This window comes from Orycteropus afer, unplaced genomic scaffold (assembly GCF_000298275.1).
Source record: "Orycteropus afer afer isolate SDZICR_OR568_19922 unplaced genomic scaffold, OryAfe1.0 scaffold00501, whole genome shotgun sequence".
Lineage (NCBI taxonomy): Eukaryota > Metazoa > Chordata > Mammalia > Tubulidentata > Orycteropodidae > Orycteropus > Orycteropus afer.
Window position 1 is genome coordinate 1926888 of NW_006922088.1, and position 27831 is coordinate 1954718.

Consider the following 27831-nt stretch of genomic DNA (forward strand, 5'->3'; position numbering starts at 1 on the left):
TCACTCCATGAGGCAGAACTCTGTCTCTTGTGGTCGCATGTTGGGTAACAAATACAGAGCCACAGCTGCAATAGCCAAGAACACCATAGGCTTCCACATCCCAAACATGTTCTGTGGGGACCAAAGGAGAACTGTGAGTGCCCGGCCTCCTGAACCCTTCCCAAAGCCAGAAACCACCTGCCTACTGGTGCTGGCGAGAGACCCCTCAGGAACAACACAGATCAGTCTCTTAGCTCCTGGGTAACTGCTGGAGGGGCTGTGGTCTTTTAGCCCTGGTCCCCTAGATACCTGGAACAACACTGGATGTATCATTTCAGGTGGCTGCCTTCATGCCGGCCTCCATTTCTCCCTACAGGATGAAGAGAATACCAGTTCCTTACAAGTGGCGGGAAGCTCAGCAAACAGAGCTCAAGAGTCCCCAGATGGTTGCAGCGAGAAAGAGCTGGTTGCCATCACAAAAAAACACAGTGAATTTGGGTCTTTGGGAAAAGCAACAGCATTGGTTTATGGAGAAGAAATGAACTCAGCATCAATAGGATGGTGGGAGGAGAAGGGATAAGACTGAGGGGAAAGGGAAGAAAGGGTGCTACGGAGTTCAGGTAAATAGGAGGTTCTTAAGCAGTTAAGAACTGCTTGAACTTGTTGGTTCAAGAAAATGCAAGACGTGTTACTGGCCCTAGGAGGGAAAGTGGCAGGGTCTTTAGAACACCCTCTGGTCACCAGGTGTGCTGATTGACTTCTTTGAGCATGTGCTAGCCAGAGTGCCGAGGCTTCAAGACCCTGCTGACCACCGGTGAATCCTGCTGACTCCTAGGCCAACAAACACCACCATCAGAAGATACCCAAAAAGCATCTTTAAGGGAATCCTAAACAAGAAAAAACCTCCTTGGTGAATTAGCTTCTATTATTATTATTTAACTGTACTATGTGAAAGACACAATTTGGGTTTTGAACCATAAGCTAAGGCTTAAGGCAGCGGAAGAGTCGTTCTAGGTAAGAATGGTGTATACCCCATTAGTGCTAAGAATGCAGTTGCTCGGAGGATAACTGCTCCAACAAGAGGATCTTAAGCCAACTATAAGGAGCAGAGAAAACCTCCAAAATTCATGGTAATAGTTACTAAGAACAGAAGATACAAAATGGAAAGCAAACCCATGTTGTAGGTGGACAGAGTAATTCATGTGAGAAAAAGAACTGAAAATGTTTACATGCTCACATGTTTACACGCTAATGTGCACTGGTGGAAATGACAGTCTGGTGTTCTCAAGGAGGAAAGAGCTGAAATTCACAAACATAAATGGGAGGACTTTACACTGGGCAGAGACAAGATGCTAGAAGGGGTGAGTCTAGGGAAGGTTTGGGTTGTTCCAAGAGGTGAGTCAGGTTTTCCTTGTAGACTGGGTTACTGAACTGGTAAATCAAGAAAATAATGCTTTTGGACTGAATCAAGGAGTCTGACAAGATTTTCCATAATATCGCTGCAGATAACGGTGTGGTTTGCTGTATGACCGCTTGTTAACTGAGCATGAGCTGAATACAAGGAAGCTAGAGAGCCGACGCTCCAGAGGCTTACGTGGGACTCCATCCTCACCTGTGACTTGGCTGGAGATATGGAAGGTGGGCTTCTCACCCCTGAGAATGATATGAAGCTGGCAGGGAAAGTGAGTATGTTGAGTCACAGAATCAAGATAAAAAAAAAATTCCCAGGTAGAGCAATGGACCGTATCTAATGAAATTTAATAGGGATGAATAGAAAATTCTGCCGTTGGATCAAAAAAAAAAAAAAGGAAACTGCAGGTACAGAATGGGGAGAGGACATGTAGTATGTGCAACGTGCAAAAGGGGTTTTATGAAGAAGACAGGCGATCTGTTAGCAACGTGTTAGTTACCAAGCAGCTGCTGTAATCTGAGCTGCGTAGACAGAAATACAGTGTCTTCCTAACTACTTGCTCCCAACCAAGGAAAGTTCTTTAAACAAGGAGGGATGTTAAGGGGAGACAGGACTGGACTATTAACTGCAGCTAATATCAAGTTCTTGTAGCTCAATTCATGATTTCCTGGCTGTATTACTTAACCTCTCTGCGTCTCAGATGCCTCCTATGGAAAGTGAGAATTGGAATAATGATAGCTACCTCATAGGGCTGATGAAAAGATTCATGAGTTAATATACGTGAAATGCTTAGAACAGTGCCCAGCCATAGTCCGCATTAAGTAAGCGTAAGCTGCTTAGATTACTTACGTGGTGGCTTCACATGCACTAACTCATCTGAGCCTCCCAGAAGCCCTGTGATGAAGGCCCATCTTTTATCGTTTTGTTTATATTTGAGGAAGAGCTCAGATTATACATTTGCTCACTGTGGCAAAGCCTATAAGCAGCAGAGAAAGCAGCCACGTTCCTCTGACCGCCTGTCTGCCACAAGGGTCTACCATACTCTGCTGCCTCAGTTCCTGGGTGCGGAGTGCAAAGTGGGGCTTAGCCAGAGCTCTGGGCCTAATGGGGACCCTTACCTAGGAGTTCCCTCCTCTCACTCTGATTGGGCCTGCTGAGCTGCAGCTGGCAAGAGATGGTGACTGGATGCTTTGGGCGTCATCCCACAGGGATTTGGCATCTGGGAGCAAATGGAGGGGGGGAAGCCAGGCACAGGGAGACCCCTGTCACTAAAGGAATAAAGACTGTCCATGGAGAGAGACTGGAATGCCTAATGAAAGAAAAAAGGAGAAAGGTCAAAGGGGAGAAAGTGGGCAAAACAAAGGTAAGAGAAAAGGAAGTGGTGAGAAGTACCCCCAACACGTGACACACCTGCCACTCTGAGCCCATGCATTAGAATGACTCTTCTTCATTTACTCCCTGGAGAAGGATATCATTCTTGGTAGAGTAGAGAGTCACTGAAAAAGGGGAAGACCCTCAACAAGATGGATCAACACAGTGGCTCCAACTACAGGCTCAAGCATACCAAGGATTCTGAGGACAGTGTAGGACCTGACAGTGTTTCGTTCTGCTGTACACAAGGTCACTGTGAGTCAGAGCTGACTTGAAGACACCTAAAAACAATTTCATTTACGGGATGTGAGAAGGGGTGGTGGTGGCAGGGAGAGCATGAGAAAGGAGCCAGAACAGGCCAAGAGGTTCTACCTTAGGCCACAAGGCTACATTCTGCCTCCTGGATTCAGTCTCCTGTCGATAGAGCAGATTACATGGACAGAGGCCAACTGGAAGGCGCCCAGAACACATCAGTCTTGAATCCCTGCGAACCCTTACATCTCTGGTTAGTGAGAACATTTCACCAATACCACATTCACCTGAGAAAATCTAGTCTGGGAAGCCAATTACAATGGATTCCGGCCCCCAAAATGGATAAACGGAGAACTATAAAACGTTTCCATCCTTGTTCCGATTCTCTGAAGAGCTGAAGCTCCAAAGGAGAGAAACATTTCAGTAGAAAATGCGTAATACAGACAAGGTTTCAGTCCCGTTTTCATCAAGGCTGAAGGATGAATTAAGGCTGCCCTTATACAGCTGAGCCTGGGAGGGCTGCAGCTTGACAGACCCCTTCTCGCCACACTTCACACACCCAATGAGAGAGGGTGACTCCTTATTTTGCCATCCTGGGTAGCAACAGTGGCGAGAGCTTGGCTCGGGGACAAACAGAGCCCAGGCCAGCCTTGCAGACAAACATCAGCTCATCAGAAGAAGGCAGGCAGCTCTGAAAGCAGCAACAGTGCTGGGCTCACCCAGTCTTTCCCAGCTCAGGACAGAAACGCGAACTCTGAGAATCATCCCAACTCCCTATGCATTATGAAGACATGTGCAGAAACTGTATGGGCTTTGCAGGTGCCCAAGGAAAATCCAGGATTAAAGCTTGGACCTGAGCAACGCCTGCTGTAAAATGGCAAAAGCAAGCAGCAAGCAGCTGAGAGAAAAGGGAAAGAGGAGAGGCCAGGGCGACCTGTACCCGCCCCGTGTCCCTGAGAAGGAAGCAATACCAGTACCTGTGTTAGGACGACGTCTCGGCCCACCAGCACCAGAGCAAAGCCGATATGACCACCAGGCCTACAAGAGGCAAGGAGAAGATGGGGGGGTCGGGGGCAGGGGATGGCTGCAACATATCAAATGAGAAAGAAGCACAAGGAGACCAGGAGAGAAGGTGGTAACGAAGACATAAACACATGAGTCCAACAGAGAATGAAGATGATACAACAAAGGGGAAAGAGAAAGAAATCAGGAGGTTAAAAGGCAGGAAAGCTACAGCAGCAGTCTTTCCTCTCTGCTACCTGGGGCCCTGGTTCTTCCCACTGGGATCCTGTAGAAGATCCAAAACTGATGGATTAAGCAGCAGTGTAGGTCCAAGCCAGGTGGGGAGTCCAGTTTCCTGGCTCATCACACACGTCTCCTACCCCGTCAAGCATGGGGTAGCTGCCCCTAGACCTTCCTTGTGGGCTGGTGACTCTGGACAAGTGAAGCTCCAGAGGAAAGCCGGGCTCCTGCAGAATAGCAGGGCATGGGCTCTTCCCAGATCACGCTAAAGCCAGTTTTCAGTTGCACCATCTCTCCCTTTGTTAAGTCCTTTGTTTTGATCTGCTTTCCTTCAAGCCCCTGAGTGGTATGAGTTTTGGTGCTTACACTCACATAGGAGCCTGAGGCTAGAACGGTGAGCTAAAAGGCACTACAAGCTAGCCGCCGAGAAGGCTGGCTCTCAGACTGCAGTCTCCAGGGGAGAAACGGGAGCTGCAGGTGCTAACACGTGTGTCAGTGGAGCTGCCTGCAGAAGAGGCAGGACCTGCTGGGGCTAAGGGACAGGGGTGAACTCTACTTTGAAGGAGAAATCAGGTCTGGTTTTTAGAATTGTGGTGCCCGAGTGTAAATCTAGGAGGCACTGAACCAGTACCTTGTAGTGGTGAAATGTGACGACGAGTTCAAAGAACTACAACAGTGGGGAAGGGGCTGTATCACTCCAACTTTGCTTCCTAAGTAATGATCCCTTAATGGTCAATGTTAACGGAGGACTTCACGCTGGATCCTCAACCAGTGCTGCAGACCGAGTTGCTGGAACACTCCAGGTATCTTCAGCGGTGACTTGGTCATCCCCCGCAAAGGACTGCCTTTCCTTTCCTTGTGTTTGCACTACGCCACCAGAACTCCCTCCTTGTGTTCACAGGGAGAGAAAACACTTCGACTATAACCTGAACACTTATTTGAGAAGTAATCAAACTCATCACAAAACCAGAGACCCTGCTGACTTCAACCAGAGCAGGAACTGAGCTGGTACATACCTGTACAAACGTGCCAGTTGTTGAAATACTGAAAATACTTCTGTATAGTTGGTAAACTGTCCCTGCCCTCTGGTCACATCCCCTAGGGTACCCCCACGCCAGCCTTGCAAAGATACAGCAATTAAAGGGTTAGGGCTATGGCAGTCTCTCTGGACTGGGCAATGCTTCTGCATAGATTGTGAAATATTCTGACTCTCACACTAGACCACTCCAGGCCCCCTCATGCCCAGTGGGCTAAACAAGTCTATAAGAAAGGGACTTATCTCCCTCCCCACACCCCCAACATGACAATGATGACAAGACAGTGGAAACCTAATAGGGCACCACAGGGAAGTAGGGCTGAGTGACTTGCTTAGGGTGAAAGAAAGACCCTGAAAATACTATCCATGTCCTTAGTGTAGAGCTAAGGGTGAGGAGACCCTCCTGACCTAAGTAAGGTAGCAAGGGCTACCATGTAAATGAAAGGAGACAGGACTCTGAAGACCCTACTTCGGACAAGGTGGCTTTGCCAGGAGGTTCCACAGCCAACTGATGTAGGACTGACATGGAGAGACTGCTGTTTCGGGCCTCCTCTCCATTTCTACCGTCCGAGTGCACATGTCAAAGCTCTCTGCCCTCTACTCCTGCAGAAGTCCAACCTCAGGCATGCCACCCTGAACACCAGGCCACTGGGGTACCTGAGCCTATTTCCCACTTGATCCAGTGTTTGGCTGCAGTTACCTTTTTGCTCTCAGAAAGTTTGAGGGGGTTTTCCTCTGAAGTTTCAGGGCAAGGGTCGTCACAGTCCTCATCTTCCTTATTCTCCAGGTCGTGGAACTCTTCATATTCTTCCAGATCTTCTGCTGACTCAGTTTCTGTAAGATCCAATGGCTCAGGTGGTTCATCCAAGGACTCTTCCTTTGTTTCCTCTTTCTTGTCCTCCTCGTATTCTTCCTTTTCCTTCTCCTCCTCCTCTTTCTTTTCCTGCGCTCTTGCTAGCTCATCTAATTCCGTCTGGCTGGCCTTGTAGTACAGCAGCACCTCCAGACTCTGTGGGGTGGAGGTGGAGGAGGACAGGGGATGCTGTTACCTATGAAGATGCCTACCCGATGAAGATTTCAAAGCTATTTCAAGAAAACTCTAGTTCCCCACCTGTAATAATGCAAGGGCAGAGCACTGGATTCTGGGACTCTGAGTCAATCTCCCTGAGTATAGAGTAGAGGGCAGTCATCCCTAGGATCTCTGGACCAACGCAACTATTTGGTCATTAAGCCACGTCAAACAGCTATCAGAGCTAAAGATTCTTGTCTCAGCACCCCAAAATGTTGTTTCCTAGCCATTGCATGGCAACTCTCATTTTACCCAATCCTATTTCACTTATTAGTACCCAACTACTGTGAACATATTTCTCACTCTTCATCTATTTGGTCTTTCTACTGGGCATATAACCCAGAAAAAGGGACTAGATGAATGTCAATGGATGAAGTTGTCGAGTTGGGCTTTGGTGTTTTGGGGCTATACCTCTGGCTGTCTGTACTCCATTCTCATGGCTCCACAGGAAAAGGGAGCACTCCATATCTGCTCAGATGGACCCCTCTAGATGCTTGAGACGCCCCAGCGGCTCTTCTACAAATATCTCACCTGGGAGAACCCTCTCTATGGAGGGAGATGGTGTTTCTTCCCAGGACCTCCTCCACCTTGCTGCTTATCTGGCTACCAAGTTTATACTCACTTTTTTTCTGCTCTCAAAGCTGCCCTCACTCTTTTCCAGACTCAGCTTTTTATTTTTAACTCCGTTGGCATTCTTGTTCATGTTCTTACTGCTATTCTTTCCCTTGATGTCTTTGGAAACAGAGGACCTCTTCTCCTTGAGCTGGCGAAGCTCTTCCTGACAGCACTGCAGCTGCCCCTCCAGCTGCTCCTGAACAGCCAGGAGCCGCCCCTGCTCGTCCATGCTAGCCTGGTACTGCAGCTGCAGCTCCCGCAGCTTGGCCTGCAGCTCTTTGATCTGTAGATGGTGGACAGCCGGTTAGCCGGGCAGGCCGACCCTGTCAGCCTGGGCCCTGCCTGCTGTCACCGCCTCAGACATCTCCCTGCTAAAGCCCGTGGAAAAGTAGACGGGGAGAACATTAATGCAGGGAAAATGAGCCTCTGAGGTAGTTTCACAAACAGCTTCTGCCTAACGAGAGGCACCTGATGATCTATCTAACAAATAAAAAGTGACTTGGGCTTCTCATTGTTACTTTTCTGGGGGACTGCTATAAGGGTACTGCTTGGGAACTTCAGGGTCTTCTTATTACACCATTCTCTGTTATGGGAACTCCTACTTTACCCAACCTATTTCTCTGGTAGGTACAATTACCCAAGAAACGTGTTGTATGCTCCAAAGAGGGCTGGCTTCTACAGCTCTGCCTGAGACAGAGGCAGTTACAGCCCTGCTCCCTGGTCTGTGGCTCCGTCCTGACTGATGGCAGCACACTGATGATCTCAGCAGGCACCAATAGTAATTAATCTACACCCTTGTAGATTAATTACACCCACCCTACTGCACTGGGAACAACTCCTGGCCAGACTACGTCTTCTGCCCCATTCTTGGTGTGGGCAAAGCACTCTTCTTGCCATTATGGGAGATCCAATAGAAGAAGACATAGTCTGTCCTTGAGGTACTTAAAATGGAGTTGGGAAGACAAGACAAATACACATAATATAACTGAAGAAAACTGGGAGGTGAAAACAATACAACTCTACACAAGTGCTACAGGACACAAAGCAGAAGAGTGAATAGAAGTGGCAAAGGGAAAAAGAGAAAAATGATTCCAAGAGAGGAGGAGTTCTGCTGCCCAGGATGTCTCAGCAGAGCGAGCACTGCGGCTGACAGGGGTCTGTGATGCAGCTGACCACCCAGCATCCTGGCATTCCGTCTCCACAACCAGTCCCTCTGGTCAGGAAGAGGGCCTTCTGCAGGCCTGGCCAGCAGTGTGCTGCTGCCTTCTTTCTCCTCTCTGAATGGCTATGACCTTCTCGGGCTCTAGGGATCCCTAGAAGAGACCCTACCTCCCTGAGAGCGGTTACCTCATTCTTGTCGTTTTGGGGGGTAGCGGGCTTCTCCAGGCATTCCACGCACTCCTTGAATTCCTTCTCACAGGCATCCAGCTCTTCCGTTAGCTCTTTCTGCTTCTCTAGCAACTTTTTCATCTCCTCCTGCAGGAGGCTGTGCTCCTCCTGGCTGACCTGGTACATGGCCTGCATGGCCTGCAGCTTGATCAACACCTGGGCAACCACCTCCTCAAAGTTCTGTGGAGGGTGGGGGACTCGTGACAACACTGGAGGAGCACCTGCCCACCACCCCCCTCTTGCTGCCAGGCCCTTCCTGGAGGACAGAACAAAGGCCACAAAGATCTGAAGGGGGTACTGCACTTCTTTCCACAAAGACCACCACGACTGTGCTGATGAAAAGTCCTGAATCTTGGGCCTCCATCCGGACAGGAGCGTCTCCAGATGAGGAGAAGGCAGGGCCCACCACGGGGCAGGTGCCTCACTCATTTCCAGTGAGACACCCTGGTCAGCTTCTGACCCCATTCCCTACCTGCTTCTTGGGCCCTACCCCTGCTGACTTTCTCTCTTAGAAAGACAAGAGCCCTTCTTTGCCTGCCTGACATCATCTGGCTGCTGTTACCTCTATATCTTCCACCTCAGCAGTGTCGTCAGTGCTGCTGACGTAACTCTTGTGATTGCTGTCACTGCTACTAGTGCTGCCGTAACTCTTCTTGAAGGTGACGCTGCTGCTGTTGGTGTGGTGACTCTTGTTGGCGATCTCGCTGCCATTGGTGCTACTCTCATAGCTCTTGAGAAAGCTCTCAGTGCTGGTCAGGGTGCTACCGTAACTCTTGTGATAGCTCTCGGTGTCATCTGTGGAGCTACCGTAACTCCTGTGATAGCTCTCCCTGCTGGGAGGCATGCTGCCGTTGTTCTTCTTATAGAACTCGAGGCTCATTTTGATGGTCAGGGACTGGACTTGGAGCAGCTGCATTTCTTCCAGGCAGAGCTGCAAATCTGCCTGCAGCCGCTGGCACTCCTCCAGGAGCCGCCCCTGCTCCTGCTGCAGCAGCTCCTGCTGGGCCTCCCCGGCCTGGTACAGCGTCTGCAGGCCCTGCATCTTTTCAATGAGCTCCTTGGACTGCCAGGGGAGGGGTGAGAGACTTTAGCATTACCCTCAGCCACTGCAGCCCTAGCTGGACCTCTTCTGGGGCAGATGTCTGACAGCACATTCTAGAACCACACACCTACACTTCAGTTTCACCTTAGCCTGTGTCTCCAACTCAACCTACAGGTAACTGGCAGGTGTCTCTTTCTTGCTTATGTACGAAAATCTCTCCAGGGCAGAGACTCCATGATTCTGGCCTCGCGTTTCTACGTCCTGGTACATCCCTCCCTCCTTGAGCAGTGCTGCACACTCTCAGCCCTACCCACCCTCTTCTCAGTCACATGTGCCCACTCTTCTGACCTTTAGCTTGGTCTCCCCTCCCCTAGAATCAGGCCTGGCCTTGAATGTGGGCAGACAAAGAATTCCGTCCTCAGAGAATGTGGACTTGGAATGAAGGGCTCACTACCTGTCCCTGAACCTCCCCTGCCCCAATTCTGCATCTGGCCACTAGGTCTGCCTTCTTGGCTGCTGATGCCCAGGATGAGATCTGACCAGTTAACGAAATGTATTCTACTTAGTTCCCCAGCCTCTGTGTTACCCAGGCTTTCAGCCTGGATATCTGATGTCTCTGCAATATGACCCAGTCTCACAATTTGGACTTCTGCTATTCCATGGGTCTCCCTGTCTAGGCCAACACTGGAATGATTAGGTTCAGCCTAAGCTGGAACCGTCCACCTGCCCTTCCTTGCCCACGATGAGACTTTAGACCAGACCCACCCCCAGCCCTGAACAGACTCTGTGCCCATGTGACCTCACAGACCTGACCTCTTGCTGGTGCTGGAGATACACCAATTCTCTAATCTCCCTGACCCAACTCTATTACTGCTACCAAGGTTCCAAAGACAGTGTGGTCAGTTCTAAGAACCCCATATGCCAGGACTTCTTCTCTTGGAGATGAATGACCCCAAATTAGCTACATGTAGAAAACCAAACAGTTAAGGATTTTGGTAACTGAGAAGCATACTTTTCAGCTCATAGGAAAAGGAAGATAGATTTACAGTCAGTCTGAAGGAACCCAGACACTAAATGGATATTATGTATCTTGAAATAACATGTCAAAGGGACTGTCAAATGACCAGATTACAGACTTCTGGGTCACCTCAGGTCTAAGCGCTCATAGTGCTTCAGTGGGGCAGGCATCTGGGTGAGGTCCCCAGGCTGCACCTGAAGCCACATCTCAGTGGAGCGTGGGGACAGTCACAGCTAGTGAAGGGCGGGGCTTTGGCCTCTTCCTTACCTCTGGCCAAACAGGCTTCCCTCACGGGGACCTTTGTGCAGCGCCCCCCTTCCCTGAGATGCCGCTGTCCTCAGGACAGCTGCCTCCTTGGCTGGATTCTGCCTCGTGCTGCGGTTACCTTGCTATGATCGAATTTTGAGGACTTAGGCGATTTGGAATTCTTGGGAGTCTCCAACACTGCCCGGAAGTGAGACTCTCTGTAGAGTCGCAGATCTTCATGCAGCTCTACTTGTTCTTTCAATAAGGCTCCTTGACTCTCTAGCAGTTTTTTCTGGTCATTGTGCAAGCCTTGGTAGAGCAGCTGCAGTTCACATAGGTCTTGCAACTTTGTAAGCAGATCCTGACTCTGTCAGGGAATAGTGGAAGGGAAGGAGGAAGGAGTTGTGGGGCTGAACGTGAAGACCTATTCTCTTCCCGCGCCTCCTCTCTTCTGGGGTCCAGTCCCTTCAGAATGTCTGTGCACGGCCCATCTGGGGATGAGGGAGTCTCTCTGTGGAGGCCTGCTAACTGAGCAGTGATAACCCAGTGTATTTGGATGTACTGTACTCCGTAGTTTACGAAATGCTTTCAAATACATTTCCTCCAGATGGAGAACTATAAAATGCTGCACTGGTTCCAGAGTATAAAATGTATTTTAAGATTTCGAGCTCTTATGAGAAGAACACTAATGAGCTGTAACTCTGCTTTTTGGTTTGGAGAGACTGGTGAGAAAGTAAGGAGTGGCTGGTTAGGAAATGAAACGTTCCACCCCTACCCTTTAACTTTCCCCAGAGCTCCACCTGGGAAGCTTCTCCACAGCTCGCAGCCACTGCCTGGCCAGGGTTACCTTACGGATGAGACCGCATTTGGGGAGGGGGAAGGTGAGCCTGTGCAGCTCTTCTTGCAGCTGGCCCTGCTCCTCCTGCATCCTCCTCTGATCCTCCAGGAGCTCACACTGCTCCATCTGCAGCTGCCCCATCTCCTGCTGGCTGGCCTGGTACTTCTCCTGCAATTCTGTCAGTCTGGAGAGCAGTTCATCACACTGTGGATGAGGTGGGGTGTGGAGGATGCAGTTACTCTGCAAGGGGCACTTCCTGACTCCTGACGTTGTGTGGCTAGCAAGGCACTTCTGTACTCTCGTGACTCATGTGAGTCCCTGGGGTCTCTTTCCCTACAGTCACCTTGGCCTGATCATCCCAAGCCGCTCTGCACCCCTACAGACCAGGCCTAGGTGTTCAGTGGGGAACCCCAGCAGGTGCTCTGTCAGACTGCTGGTTGGCTGTGCTCTAAATTTCCTCTACTGTTTCCTTCTAAGGGCAGTTGAGAGCCAGTGTTATCCACGGCCCTCTATTCTTTTTTTCCCTCACCTCTCCTCTCTCCCTCCTTGACTACTTTGCCACCCTGCTGGGAGGTGTCATTGTTACTCTCATGATCCCTACTTGCTTTTAGACCTAACTATGGGCTGACTCGACTGCAAATAACAACAACAACAACATGCTCCTTACCAGGAGCTCTGGTAGCATAGTGCCTAAGGCACCTGACTGCTAACCAGAAGGCTGGTGGTTCAAACCCACCAGCCAATCCTTGGAAGGAAGGTTGGGCAATCTGCTTCCATAGTGATACTGCCTCGGAAACCCAAGGAGGGATTGCTATGAGTCAGGTCCAACTCGATGGCACATAACAACAACAACATGCTCCTTACCCATAAGAACTTAATTTTACCCCATTTTTGTTTCCATAATCTCTTTACTAAGCTGTTGCTCAATTAAGGTATTGCTGAATTGGGTTGAGAAGACTAAATCACCTGAAGATTCCAAAAACCTAAACCTAGTATCAAACTCATCTCGATGTTGTTTTATGATTAGAGAAGCTGGCTCTGTACGCCAGTATGCTTCTCCTTTCCCATCTGACAGGAGGTGTTGTTTGGTCATGGTGTAAGTAGTCAGGTAACCCCTGCGCCCTGAAACTGATTAGGAGTGGGAAATGTGAGCCAGGGCACAGAAAGGCAGATGGGCTGTGGAGGTGGCCTGAATAACCGTCCCAATCCCATGTCTTCTGAAGAGAAACAGCCTGCTATTGGCTGTGGCAGGAGCTGCTGAGTATTCAGACAGAATGGGACCATCTAAACACCTTTTGAGAGTCCTGTCCCTTTTCTCCAACATGCTTTCAGACCTTTCCATTCCCTAACAGAGATGGGAGCTTCAAGTGCTCAACACAAGGCAGTTGATAATAGCTTGCATTTTACATATGATGGAAAAGGAGAAAATGAGTAAGGCCTTAGTCAGCACTCCTTGGATTTATTACTGAAAGGAAGTGAGATGAGAGTAGTGTTCTGATCAATTTAAAGAGGGTAAAATTCATGCTTAGAGAATTTAACTACTCTGAAGGTCACAGAACAGATCTCTGGGGCCTAAGACCATGCCGCATACGAGAGCACTAGCAAACCACCTCAGGCAACTGGACCTCGCTAGTTCTAACAATCCTTGTTGTGTCTATGGACCTATGCATATGTTCTTTTCCACGAGTCACTAGATACCACTATAGTTCCAATATCAACGTATAAATGTCTACACACATGGAGATCATGTGTAAAACCTTCAGGTGCTCAGAATGCTCTCCCCCTCTGGCTCAGAGCCAAGCCCAGGCAAAGGGTCCATCTGGTAAGGTTACCAGCGTATGGCTCTGCCTGTGGTCCAGCCTTGCCAGGTTCAGCTGTGGCTGGATGACTTTGTATTTGGCCTCTTTCCCCCTTGTCTCCCAGGGAAGTGCCCAGGAGCGCTCACTCTCTGGGAGACAATTACCTTCGTGGCGCACTTCCCCCTGTCCCCTGGGAGGCTCTGGGTGCTCTTCAGCTGTGTCAGCTCCAGCTGGCAGAGCAAGAAGTCCTGCTCGAGCTGACCGTACATGTGCTTCTGCCGCTCCTGCTCCTCCTTGCTGGCCTGGTACATCCGCTGCAGCTCCTGAAGCTGGGCGTGCAGCTCTTCATTCTGGGGCGGGGGGGTAGGCCCTGCCGTCATCCCGAGTCCCCTGCTGCCGCATCGCTCCTCTCAGGCAGGGACTAAGGGGCCTGCCCTGGGACTTCCCAGCCCCGGTTTCATCCCGATGGGAGATCCCCAAGATGGACCGGTCCTTAACAGGATCTAAACGCAGACCTTCTGGGGCTTCCTTCATTTGGAAGGTGGGGAAGGGAGGGGGCTTCCTTTATAGAGGCTGATTCTCGGCTTCAAAATCAAAGGAAGCCGAGAGCACCGTGACCCCAAGCTCCTTTCCATCATGTGCTCTGTATCCCCCTCACCAACAGCTGGTCCACACCACTCCTGCCGTCCTCACTCCTCCGGGGCACTGTTACCCTCAGCGGACTCTGCCTTGCTACGCTCTCCCTCGCCTGAAGCTCCTTTTACCTTCTCACTGCTCTCCTGGAAGGAGGCCTCGACGTCCCTGAGGCGCTGCACCTCCGCCTCGTGGCACTGCAGATCATCCTGCAGCTGCTGCTGAACTTCCAGCAGCCTCTCCTTCTCACACACGACGTTCTGGTACCGGAGCTGCAGCCTCTGGAGCCGGCACAGTAACTCCTACGGCGGAGGGGGCTCTGGGCAGTGCCTCCGAGATCCTGAACCCACTCTCCTGCCTGGGCCACACTCAGACACTGACAGCTGGGGAATGGACTTCTCCCTGCCTTCACTCACTGGCTGTCTTATCTAATGCAGATGGTCGGAGGGTGGTCCGAGTTCTTTACCTGAGGTCCTGCACAGGTTATTTTAACTCTCTATGCTCACCCACCTTTGCCCAAACCTCAGACCGGTGCTCTTAGCACCTCAGCTGTCCTTTTTCACATAGGTCTAGCAACTTTGTAAGTTGCAGGGCAGGAGAAGGCAGGAGAGAGATGGTGACAGGCGCCCCGCCTCTGGCTGCTGTTACCTTATCGCTGTGGCCGTCTGTGGCTGCGGGTTTCTTGACTTTGAGCTGCCGGAGCTCGGTCTGGAGCTGCAGCTGTACCTTCAGGAGCTCACTCTGCTCGTCCTGGCTAGCATCGTACTTTTCCTGCAGGGCACGGAGCTTCGTCTTCAGCTCCTCGTTCTGTGGTGGGAGGACGGAGGCAGAGCAGTTACTCTCAGGAAACAGCAGAGGCCTCACAGAGCAGCCTGGCTGCTGCTCATGCAGCGAGTGACAGAAGGGCTCCCACAGGTTTGGCCTTTGCTCTGAGGTAGACGCTCACTAATGACGAGCACTTCCAGAGCACAACACTGTACAAGTTCTCAAATTGGTCTCCGGTGGCCTATCCCCCAGATCAGAGACAAGAGTCAGCCGCACTCAGCCTTGTTCTCTGTGCTCATCCCCTCCCCAAAGCAGTGAAGCCACGGAGGCCCTTCTGCCCTCCCCAGATGTCCCCCCCCATCACTGTTACCTGGGTGACGCTGTGACACGTCTGGAACCGCAGCACCTCATTCTGCGCACACTTGAGCTCCCTCTGCAGCCGCCTCTGCTCCTCCTCGCTGGCTCGGCGCTGCTGCTGTAGCTCTTCCAGCTCACAACACAGTTCCTTACACTGTGCAGGGAAGGGAGCAGGGACCAGATGCACTCTTGGGCAGGCATGGGGCAAGGACAGCATTCCTTTTACTGCAGTATTTACCTCAGGCAAGCAAGCACCCCCCGGAGTACTAGCTCCTGGCTCATCGCTGGGCCTGAGGAGGTGCAGCCACCACATCCAGGAGGGGGTAAGAGGGAGACAGTGAAAGGTGCCTGCTGCCCGCAGCCCCAGGCCCTACCTTGCTCTTCATGCTGTGCATCTGCTCCTCTGCGCCCAGCAGCTGCTGTCGCAACAACTGGGTCTCAGGATCAGGCTCTAGGAAATCCATTTCCGAAGTCTGAGACTCTGCTGATGTCATACTCTTTAGTGCTTGGGAATCCACCCACCTTGCAGTTGCTCTTCGTGTTCTGTAATCCAGAAGCCCAGAGCCATGTTGGGAGGTAGCTTTGCTTGGCATCACCAGCCAAGCTGCTTGGTTCTGATGCCTTCATTTCAGGCAAAAGATAGGGACCGTGGACTGGGAGTCAGCTCTCAAATAAGTATGTTTAAAAGACTGCATAAAAGGTCCCAGCATCTCAGTCTAGAAAGACACATTTGGCGCTGGGAGACCCTGAGAGTGCCAGGCCAGATGGGCTTGAGGCTAGGCCTGGAGGCAAGCTGACCCCAATGTGGAGGCCCACTGCTGTCAGAAAGAATCAAGTCTGTGTGGACAATAAAGGAGTCAGTTCTAATATGCTCTCAACAAAAACCTACTGCCATCCAATTAATTCTGACTCACAGTGACTCTATAGGACACAGTAGAACTGCCCCCTAGGGTTTGCAAGGCTGTAAATCTTTATGGAAGCAAACTGCCATGTCTTTCTCCTATGGAGGAGCCGGTGGATCTGAACCACCAAACTTCCGGTTAACAGCTGAGTGCTTAACCACTGCACCACTAGGTCTCCTTTAATATACACTAGGGCAGAGCAAACCAGATCCCAATGCCTGGAATGGAAGAAAACTACACTTTAGAACTTACTCAACCATGGTCCTAAGTAAATGGGTTGGCCCCCCGTGCCTACTTCTAGGCATATCTGTCTCCTGTGGGTACCATAAAAAGGATCAGCTCTCCAGGAGCAGAGGGACGCTCGCTGTTCTGGCATCTGCCTAAGGCGGAGGCCTAGAGGGGCCCAGCAGCCTCCCGGCTGTACCTCTCACTCTCCAGATCTGCAAGCTGGGCTGTGAGGCTGCTGTTGCTCTCCTGCAGGGCCTGGTACTCCTCGTTCAGGTAGCGGTAGCGTTCCCGCAGTTGCTCCAGTTCGTCTGCAGAGGACAAGTAGAGAGAGGTGACATCTGGGGAGGAAAGCATTGAAGACCAGCCCCAACTTTCCCACCTAGAAACTGGAGGGCAGAAGGCAGCACTGTTGTCTCTTTATCCAAAGACAGAGAAGATACCCCATGCAGAGGCTTAGGAGGCAGGGCCCAGAAAACCCCACAGTGTAATGGGTCTTCCTCATTGTGACAAGAAGGTGGCTGCCCTTCTTCTCATCCTCCTAGAAGATCTTCCCCGGGTGCTAATCATTAAAGCCCCAACTAAGGCAGGGACATGAAGTTCTAGCTTTGGAGGGTGTCATTACGCTTTTGGTTATTGTGTTTAAAGGTTCCAATGACCTGTTCTGATTGCCTTCCTACTATGATCTTATCATAAAAAGCTGAGAGATGTAAACTGCCAGATGTCACACTGCCAGTCCAGTCCTTTCAGAGAGAACCCAGGCATTCTGGTATTCCTTTATCACCAGATTGGCCTGGATGGGGTTAGGAATTCATCTGCTAACAAAGAAACCCCCAACCAGACTCACATTTCACCCTCAAGCCTTAGAAGAGAGATCCCTTTGAAATGCCCAGCATATGTCTTTAAGTACCAGTCGTCAATACTTTTTCACTGCTGCAATAATACAAATACCCAAATCTGTTTTGTTTCTTCATGCTTAAGGAGTGTTATTCCCAGAACACTAATTCTACAGGTATTGAAGGAACACTAACTTGCTTTGATCAGGATACTTTATTTAGAACCTGTCTTACCTGCCATAAGATTGAACACCCTGAAAGTTACTGCTAATGTGTCCTCTGTCTGCCAGTCAGAATTCCTCAGAATACTGCAGATTACCATAGAAGGCAGGAAGGAAATGACTCTTTAGTGAAAACCAACCATGTGCTAAGCATTAGACTTGCTGGTTTCAGCCTCAGATTCAGCTACTCTGTGAGTACTTTCAACACGGTAGGCATTTCATTTATCTTCCGAATAGCACTGGAAGGTTTTTTTTTTTTTAAATTAACTTTTTATTTTAGATCTACAGTTTAATTTTTTTTAAATTATTTTTGATGTTTTAGATTTATAGAAAAGAGTATTTCCTGGGAGAGTTCGCGCCCAGGTTTCCCTTCTGTTAACATTTGACATTACCAGGGTGCATGTGTCCCAACTAGGAATCAACACTAAATTTAGTAAATTTAGTACTTTACTAAACTCCATTCTTTATTTGGAATTCACTCCATTTCCCCTACTGTCCTCTTCCTGCAAGGTTACACCGAGCTGCAAGGTTTCGTGTAATGTGCAATGATTCTAAGGAATCACTTGATGGTTAAAGACCAAATCTAATTCTCCATCCTCAGATGGAGAAACTGAGGCCAAGAGCGAGATAACAACCAGACTAAGCACATTGCACCCATTCATGGTGCTGGGATTCTGCCTCTCCTGGCGCCGCTTGTCCTCAGGCTTGATACAGCTCTGAAAATTTGCAGCTCCTTGATTCCTTGTTGACGGCCTCTGCTTGGCCTAGACTAATAGGGCCTCCATTATATCCAGAGCATAAATCTAGCCTCAGAAAAAAGGCAAGGCCTCTGAGATCATGAATCCTAGCAACTAGCTGGGAGACTCACTGTCTGAAGGCAGAGCTCTAAGCTTTTGAGTGTTTCATGTATTAAAAAAAAGAACCTCTCTTCTTTTTTAGCTAGCTTGTGTTCTCATTTGTTGCTCCCTGAGTTTCTACTTTGGGGAGGGCTAAAGGACCCTATGAACTGGTATGTAGGACTGGAGGCCCACTATAAAGCAGTCTGGGCAAAGTACCATGGTGGCAGACCGGCAGGGAGTTTCTCAAGGTGACAGGCCCCTCCACCCTCATCCCAGAACTGGAAAGTGTCCCAGGAAAGGTGTTCCCATAGTCAAATCCACAAATGGTTCTCCAAGGAAGGATTCCCAGGGTACATCTCCATGGTGTTCTTTCTTAAACCACTATGTGACATCTGGGTATGTTTTGCTCCTTTACAGTCTTAAATTCAGGAGCTTTGGTAGCACAGTGCCTAAGGCATTTGACTGCTAACCCAGAAGGCTGGTGGTTCAAACCCACCAGCCACTCCTCAGAAGGAAGATTTGGCAATCTATTTCCATAGTGATACCACCTCGGAAACCCAAGGAGGGGTCTCTATGAGCCGGATCCAACTCAATGGCAGTGGGTTTGGTTTGGTGGTTTGGTTTAGTTTAGTCTTAAATTCAACCTGGAGGTTTTTCCTAGAGGATCCCAATTTAGGATCTAATACCACTTTCTACCATCTTTCTGTATGCAACCTTCTCTCCTCCGCCTGATTTGACTGACTGGCAGACCAGGAGGAGGGCTGCTCTCATACCTTGCATGTCGGAGATACTGGAGAGAGAGACGCTATTGGATTGATCAGAGCTCTTCATTTCCATTTCTGCACGGAGGGAGGCGATCTCCAGCTCGTACTCCCCCCGGATGCGCTCCATGTCATCAAGTTCTGTCTGCATCCGTAACAGATCCTCCTGCAGGGATGCTATGTCGCTCTCATGTTCAGTGGCAGAATCCTCCGCTGCCTGCTGCAGAGTCCGGATCTCCGAATGGGCCAAGTGCAACTCCTGTTTTATTTCTTTAAGTTCAATTTCTTTCTCATGCTCCAACAGGGAAATCTCCTCCCGAAGAGACTGCAGCTCACCTGCAAAATCCAAGGTCAGGATGGTCAGATAAGTGAACTACTCTGTCTTATCCTAGAGGCACAAAGTTAAAGGCAGACTTATTTCTTCTCTGGAGACCCCTGACAACCTAACCTCTACTGTCTTAGGGAGGTGTAGCTTCATCTGGTATGGAATAAAGGGACTACTGAGGAAGGGAATAGAGAGTGCATCGATGTAGGATGGTGCATTAGAAAGGTAGGTTTGGGGGCTTAGCCCCAAAATGAACGACTTAGGGTATGGCAAACAGAAAGTGTAAGCAAAGAATCGTCTGACAGCGAAAGACCAAAGCTAATTCTACACTATTTTACTGATGATGCCTTGAGTCTTTCCAGAAATTCCCAGATTAAAAAAATGCATGCAGGCTATTCTCACATATTCAGTCTGGGAGCTCAGAAACTACACAGCCTCAGAGCATCCACGATCTGCCTGTGGTAAGTACTGGCCACAATGTGGACTAGCTCACAGAAGAAATTCAAATGTAGATTCACTGCACATTAACCAAACATGGCAAAATAACTTTATTTAAATTGACAATGGCTAAACAGAATATAAGGAACCCTTGTTGTGCAGGGGTTAAGCACTTGGCTGCAAACCGAAAGGTCAGCGGTTGGAACAATATCAGCTGCTCTGTGGGAGAAAGATGTGGCAGTCTGCTTCTGCAAAGATTACAGCCTTGGAAACTCTGCGCAGAAGTTCTGCTCTGTATAGAAGCCCTACAGGGTTGCTATGAGTTGGAATTGATGTGACAGCAACGGTCTTTTGGTTTTAAACAAAATATAATGCAGCCATTTAAAAGAAAGCAGTACATCTATAAGGAGCTCTGGCAGTACAGTGCCTAAGGCATTTGACTGCTAACCAGAAGGGGCAATCTACTTTCGTAAAGATTTACCAACTTGGAAACCCAATAAGGGTCACTATGAGTCAGAATCAACTCAACGGCAGTGGGTTTGGTTTCTTGATTTGGTAGATCTACAAAGAAGATATGGACAAGTTTCTACAATATATTGACTAGAAACAAAAATAAGCCACAAAATATATGGTATTGTCTAATTTTTTTTTTCACCCAAAAAAAAAAAAAATTATAATACATACACTCAAATAGACATAGAAAAAGGTCTGGAGAGAGCCATGCTCCAAAGCACAAAGGGTGATTGTTTCTGGGGAGGACAGCATGTGGTGGGGGCTGTGACTTTTACATCATATATTCTGTCCTGTTTTGAGTTTTCATAACATGCCCATGTTTTATAATAAAATATTTTTAAGTAACAAAAGAACTGTGTCAGAGCTTAGTACTCTGTGTATCCATGGAGCGCCTCAGGGTTTCTGGCCAGTTACCCACCTGGGCTCAGGAGAACCTAAATGTGGAGGCACAGAGGACAGTAAAAGGCACCGACACCAAGAGTGGACTGAGGCACAAGGCAGCTCAACAAATACGTGCTGTATTTATGCCTAGAGGAGGCATGGGCTCACCCATGCAACTGACTTTACTGAGTATCTACTATGTGTTCAGAATTACATGTTTGGGTATTTTCTAAAAATGTTGAGTAGGGCATAGATTTTTGAGAAGAAAAATTTGGACATACTGCAGATATCTAAGGGCTGAGTGGACAGGGGGCTTCAGGAAAGGTCTCCTGCCCTACTCTTTCCAGCTCCCACATGCAGTTCCAGGCATGTCTGTTGCCAATCCTTCCCGTTCCAGAATATTCCTAGCTGCTTCCTCTCTCCCTGGTCTATTTAACAGTATTTACTGATCATCACTCTGTCTCACCCAAGCATCTCCATTTGGCTTCTCCCACGTCTTCCTATTTCAGAGTCCCTGTCTCCATGTTGTATACATGTTTTAAGGCCCACTCCTCTTGAGCCTTAAAACATGTATACGATTAAGGCATTGCCACCTATGTTGTGGCATTTAACCACAGGTTAGGAGCGCTGATGGTACTATGGTTAAAGCACTGCGCTGCTAACAAAAAGGTTGGTGGTTCGAACCCACCAGCTCCTCTTTGGGAGAAAGATGAAGGTCTGTTTCCAAGATTTACAGCCCTGGACACCCTATGGGGCAGTTCCACCCTGTCTTATAGGGTTGCTATAAGTCTGAGTCGACTCAGTGGCAGCAGGTTTCTCTTGGAACTTAATCTAGTGGGAGAGATGCCCAGCCATCAGGATAAAGGCCCCAGAGCCTGAGGTGGGCATTCTGAGGGGAGCAGATCAACCCCCACTCCCCCAACACGCACTTGACTTTGTTGTTGTTGTTGTTATGTGCCGGCAGTCAGCCCCGACTCACAGCGAGCCCTCCTTGGGTTTCCGAGGCAGTATCATTACGGAAGTAGGACTGCCCCATCTTCCTTCTGAGGAGTGGCTGGTGGGTTTAAACCGCCAGCCTTCTGGTTAACAGTCAAGTGCTTTACGCACTATGCTACAAATCTGCTTCGGGTTCTCCTCTAGAGTCTGGCCCTAAAGAAATCAGCTTCCACTGGGGAATGGAGGAAGGTGCAAGGCTGGACGTAGGTTTTGGCTCAGCCAGGGAAAGACCTTCGTCAGGAGGCGGGGCGAGGTCCGCCCTGGATGTGGGGCAGGGCTTGGAGGCCTTGGGGGCGGGCGCTGGCTGGGGGCGGGGCGGTTCCTGGCTGGGGGCGGGCGGGCCTGACCCGACGGCGAAAAAGGGCCGCCAGTTGACTGTGGTGTTGAGGCCATGGCAGAGGGGGTTGAGGGCTTGGGAGTCGGCCACAGGGTAGATGAGTCGATCATCACTCACTGGTTATAGCCTCCATCTTGTCGGCCCCCCACAAGCGGTCTCTTTGGGGGGCCTCCCGCCGACCGGCCGGTCCCGGCCCCAGAGGGGCTGTGGCGGCCGAACGGCCTCGCAACACCAGCTGCCTCTGGGTGCGCGCGTGCCCCCTCTCGGCGGAAACGGGCAACGCGCGTGCGTGAGGCCAGCCGCGGCTTCCTCGGGCGGGGCCGGGCTTGAGGCGCATGCACTAGGTACCCCTCCTTGGGTAGCTGACCTGGATCAGGTCTCGTCCTAGAAATCAGCGTACCGAGTCCGGAATCGCTCTAGAACTTTTTTCCTGGGTGGTTGGCTACCTGCATGTCCACTTTGATTCTCTGATTTCCCTATTTGAGAACAGAGACCCTTCTCCAAGTAAAGGCTTTTGCACTTCTATGGGAATGTTTTCCTTCATCATTCAAACATGATCTAGTGTTGCTCATTTAAGAAAGAAAGAAAAAACAAGCCCTCCCATGACCCTATTTCCTACTACCTTATTTCTCTGCCTCTCTTCAAAACACCAACATTATCTCCCTGAAGGGTTTTCTGTTCTTTGGCTGGCTTCCAGGGCATGAAATGTTTCAGGAGTTCCTCCTACTTCAATCTTGTTTGTTTCTCCTTCTATACTGGACCTCTGTGTACTACAATGCCCTCCCCGCTGGACCCCCTTTTCTCTTATATTTCTCCAAGTGATCTCCCAGGGATGACAACCAAATTTGTGTATCTGCAACCCTGACTTCTCCCAATTGCCAACTGCCTCCTTAACATATTTTCACTTGGATTCTAACAACAACAAAAAAACAACTCCAAACTCACTGCCATTAGGTCAATGCCGACTCACAGTGACCCCCATTGGGTTTTCGAGGCTGTAAATCTTTATGGAAGTAAATTGCCCCGTCTTCCTTCCACAGAGCAGTTGGTAGGTTTCAAACTCTGTTTGTTCTTCTGGTTAGCAGGCAAATGCCTTATCCACTATGCCACCAAAGCTCCAACAGCTCCAATAGCCACCTCAAACTCATCAATTACATAACAATTCCTAAATGACTCTCCTAGCAGAGTTTGTTATGGTCGGGGATGGTAATCTGGGCAGTGAAATCAAATGTGCATGAGCTGTTTGAATGCAAAACAAATTTGGTTTGTAAATTTGCACCCAAAGGACAATTAAAAAAAAAAAAAAAAAAACCTACTCTTCTAGCCCCCAAACTTGTTCCTTGCCAAAAGAGTCTTATATCATTATGCTGTTGTTGTTATGCGCCGTTGATTCAGACCTGACTCACAGCGACACCTCCTTGGGTTTCCAAGGCGGTATCACTACGGAAGTAGATTGCCCAACTTTCCTCCCAAGTAGTGGCTGGTGGGTTTGAACCTCAGCCTTCTGGTTAGCAGTCAAGTGCCTTGGGCACTATGCTACCAGAGCTCCTTCATATACCATATTATTATTATACTGTTTTCATAGCTTTCATTACCAACTGAGCTGGTTTTGTTTATTGGTTTATTTTCTGCCTCTTCCCATTAGAATGTATTCTTCATTCTAGCAGGCATCTGGTCTATCCTGTACGTAGCTGGACCTTCAAGTACACAGGCAATCAATAAATGGTTGGTAAACAAATGAATTAGCCCCAGTTAGAAGTCCCAGATAAGAAAGTGAGTCTTAGAGAGATAAAGCGACCTGTCCAAGATCACGAAGCTTGTTACTGGCAGAGCAAGGCCCAAGAACCGAGGTGATCTGAGGCCAGCACCCCATGCTTTCTCCCCGTTCAATACATCTCTATTGCCTCCATTTCACTGCCCACTTTTCCTGCGTCCATTTTTGCTTACATCTTCTTTCTCCTCCTATCCTCCTCACCTCCTACACCTTTGCATGCTCCTCTCCAGGCCTGCTTCCTGGCCATCCTTTTTTCTCCACGTACATTTCTCTTTTGGCTTGATCTCAGTTCTCTCAGGAGAGTCCCCACTGTTTTCTAGGGCAGCTCCCTCAAACCTCCCGGAAGCCCACAAAAGTAACAAAAGCTGCCGCTGTATTTGGTAGTGTGGTAGAATGTGGGACGCCTGCCTTGCTGCTTCTCAGAGACAAAGGGACGTGGGTTTGGGAGGCAGGGATTCTGGGTCACAAGCTCAGGTCCTGGGGAGCAAGAGAAGCATTCTCATCTGCTCCCCTTAAAAGATGCAGAGTCCCCTCCGGTCACTTCTCATTGGCTCACTGCCCTTTCCCATAGTGCCCTTGGAGGGACAGGAGGAGGAATGTGGCCTGGAATCCAACCCTGTCACTCAACCCCTGGCTCTGACCAGGAGAACAAAGGAAAAGGGGTGCAAGAGTGGGCAGAGGAGGAGGCTGAAGGAGAGAGAAAGGAGAGAGCTGACCAGGAGAAGAGATGAGAAGGGAAGGCAAACAAGGAAAGGGGAGGGCAGAAGAGTCAGCTAGATGTGCAAGGAGAGGAAGAAGAAAGGCTGAGAATAGTGGAGAAAAATGAGGCAGAAGTACTGAACTAGGTTATTTTTGTCTGCCACATTTCAGTCAAACCCTCAGGAAAAAAGTACTTGGCTAGCCCCTCCCCTCCCACCCTGTTGTTGCATGCCCTTGAGTCAATTTCAACCCTAGTGTTTTCTTGGCTGTAATCTTTACACAAACAGGGCACCAGGTCTTTCTCCCGTGGAGCTGTTGGGTAGTTCTGCGCTGTCAACCTCTTGGTTAACAGTTGAGGGCTTAACTATTGCACCACCAGGGCTCCTCCCTCCAGCCCTAGTCCTGGGAGTTACCTTGGAGCTGCTGGATCTGCTTGGTGAACACCTCTGCCTGCTGTGCACTGGCCAGCCGCTCATCCTCCAGAAGCCCTGCGGGGAGAGGGAGCCCAGTGAGGCCTGGGACGTGTGGGAGCGGAGCCTTCAGGGCCAGGCCCTGCCGCCCATCCCAGGCGCTCACCCTGCAGCTCCAGGGAGTCGTCCTCATGCTGCCCCACCAGTTCCCGCGTCTCCTCCAGCTCGGCCACCAGCTGCAGCACCTGCGCTCTCAGCTCCTCCAGCTCCGTCTCCGTGAGGCTCAGGCCCCGGTGCTTGCTGACCGACAGGGAGCCCAGGCTGCCGCCTTTCTGCACTTGTTCTTCCTCTTCTTCCACCTCCTCTTCTACCTCTTCCTCCTCCTCTTCCTCCTCGTAGAGAGCTGGGAGTAACACTTCCCCTAGGAGACACACCCATCCCACCAGTCAGAGTCAATTCCCTTGCACAGTTCTTCAAGGGCCCTCAAACTCACTATCCCAGGCAGAGATGGTATAATAGTGCCACCTGGTGTCCCCTAAGGAGCCCCTGAGCAGGACCTGTACTGATGGTGAGTCCTCAGGTATGACCGTCAAGTTTGGAGGCAGCCCTTCTTCTCTCAGACCCTCTGGACCAATATTGCATTTGGTGGTCTCCTAATACCGCCTTTGGACAAACCCAACAGCCTGGTGCTGGCTCAGCCACATGAAGCTTGCACAAGGATACCTGGTTCTTTTTAGTCCTGGCCTCTGTGTAGTGGTCAAGAAAGAATTCAGACATTGGATGCGCCTTCAGGCCAATGGGGCAAAGGTTGGTTGGGGGGTTTGTAGAAAGTTAAAAAATTATCCAGGTAGTTTGTGAGAAATTAGCCTTTCCATGGTAAAAGGAGTCCTTGGGTTGAACAAACATTTATGCACCTAGCTACTAACTGAAAGGTTGGTGGTTTGAGGCCACCCAGAAGTGCTGACAATCTACTTTTGAAAAATCAGCCACTAAGAACCCTATAGAGCACAGTTATACCCTGACACACCTGGGGCTGGAATGAGTCACCTGACTCGATGGCAAAGGTTTTTTATATATATGTTATACACAGAGAGAAAGAAGCATTGAATATCAATAGGTAGAGAAAGAAAGTATCAAACAGAAGGAGTCTAACTGTTTTTCTGGACAAACATTGGGGCCCTCGCAAAGGTTTATTATCAAATAGCTTCTGTGAAATGTTCTACGGGGTCCACCTTCCTTTTCCCTGCTGGGGGTCATGAGGTCTCCTCTCCTCTACCTGAGTGTTACGAGGCCTCTCCTCCCGCTGACCACAGGGCAGTTCTCAAAGGAAGTCTTATGTTGTACTTGGGTGTAAAAGAAAGCCCGCCTCTTTAATGCATCCAGAAAGTGGGGTGTGCCTGTCCCAGTCTCTGGCTGGTGAGCACCCCCTCCTTACTGCAATGCAGTTCCTCTAAACAGCAAAATCTTGTCTGGATGGCAATTGCTTGCTTTGTTTTAAAATTCTTACTCTCTGGTCTTACTTCTTCCAATAGCAGCAGCCTGGGGTTCATCTGGGGCCCCTTGTATCATCTGTCCCCATGGGAACAGCAGGGTTGCCCACACTGAGTATACAGAGGGGTCTGGGGGCACTTCACAGGAAGTCTTGGAAAACAGACCTGCATCCTTCCTAGGGCATAGGCTGGCGCCACTGCCAAGTCACACGGGTGTGGCGGGCCGATGGGTTGTAGGAGATTGGCCTTCTCACCTGCCCCCTGCTAGGCCTTCTCTTTCAGGCAGTAAGATATTGGAGAGAACTAAAGTCCTGAGCTTCATCAGAAGTGAGTGGTGGTGGCACCAGAAAGACAGTGCACATGGCCACTTCCCTGCTTTTCAGAATAAGGGATGCTTGGGATCTGGGTTGGTGACAGTGAGAACAGCCCCCTGCTGCAAGGCTGCTTTGAAGCTCTGCCCAACAAAGCCTCTTTCTCTTTCTGGCCGCTCTCCTAGCACATACAGCCTGGCTAGATGGAGACTGAGGGCCCAGAGAGATGAGCCCTGGATTTCCCTCCAAGCCTGATCCCTGGGGAGGATGTCACTCAGATAGGGGAGAAGGGGGCTGAGGTGAACTGAGGCAAGGGCTGTGTCCTGACTGGGAGCACGAGGGGCAGAGGGAGGATGGAAGGAAAGGGAATTGGGTGGGGGAGACTTTTGGGAAAACTCACCCTCCATAGCTTGCATCCCTCGACGTTCCAAGGACCAGCGTTGGCCTTTCTTCCTCTCACAACCATCAGATACCTCATAGGAGCCTAAAGTGGTCACCGTGGCTCCTGTGAGCAGGCAGAGAGGAAGGGTTGGGGGATGTCAGCGCCGCTGGGGGCTGGGATGGGTGGAGAGAAGGGGACGTGCCTTCCAACCACTCAGCCCTGGGATTTTTAATACCAGAGGATGTCCCTGCCTTCCTCTGCCTAGCTCTCTCAGCCACAGGACCCCCGCCCTGCCTTGTCAGCACCCCTGTTCAGGGCTTCTCTCCTTGCACAGGCAGAAGGAAGTGTGCAGATTTAGCCGGGAGGGGACACAGGAGGTGGGCCAGGATGGAAGAGAGCGAGGGGGACAGCATAAAGACGAGGCTGGGAGGGTGAGGCGGCTGGGGGAAGGGGCGGCAGGTGATGAGGGCTGTGGGAAGGGGCTGGGGTGCTGGGCGACCCGGCTCCAATTCCCTCCGTTCTCTCTCCGGATCTCGGCCTTCCCCCATCGGCCTGCGCTCGGGAGCCTCCGGGGCCGGAGGGGACGCAGGGTCGGGGCCCCCCTCTCAGGCTGGCTAGGCGAGCTGGAAAGGGCTCCAGGGAGGGGCTGCCAGGGAGGGTGCGGCCAGGGTGGGAAGATGGAGCCCGGGCCCGGGTGGAGGGCCCGGGGCGGAGGGAGGGCGATTCCAGGCGGAGAGGTGGAGTGCCCTGCAGGGAAAGAGGGTCTGGGGGTCTAGACCCAGGGGAGGGGGAAGAGGGATGGTGGGGAGTAAGGGCGGTCGGTTCTGACCTGGGCCGGGGCAGCTCCAGCCCGCGGCTCCCGCGCCGGCCCCGGCACCCGCCTCCATGGCCGCTCCGCCGCGCGCCCGGAGCAGACGCCGCACCGCGAG

General features: G+C 50.4%; 1 protein-coding gene across 1 annotated transcript; it reads right to left on the reverse strand.

The window, feature by feature from the left end:
- On the reverse strand, positions 1-27789 carry CCDC136 (coiled-coil domain containing 136). Its single transcript, XM_042782895.1, has 18 exons — positions 27732-27789; positions 26921-27025; positions 24886-25140; positions 24723-24797; positions 18859-19182; positions 16389-16500; positions 15437-15605; positions 15076-15216; positions 14589-14747; positions 14072-14242; positions 13472-13657; positions 11518-11712; positions 10810-11037; positions 8927-9427; positions 8323-8544; positions 6983-7258; positions 5992-6300; positions 1-111 (listed from the first exon to the last, which is right to left on the reverse strand). Exons 1-18 carry the CDS (start codon positions 27787-27789, stop codon positions 1-3), a joined length of 3597 nt encoding a protein of 1198 aa, XP_042638829.1.
- Between the last annotated feature and the right edge of the window lie 42 nt (positions 27790-27831).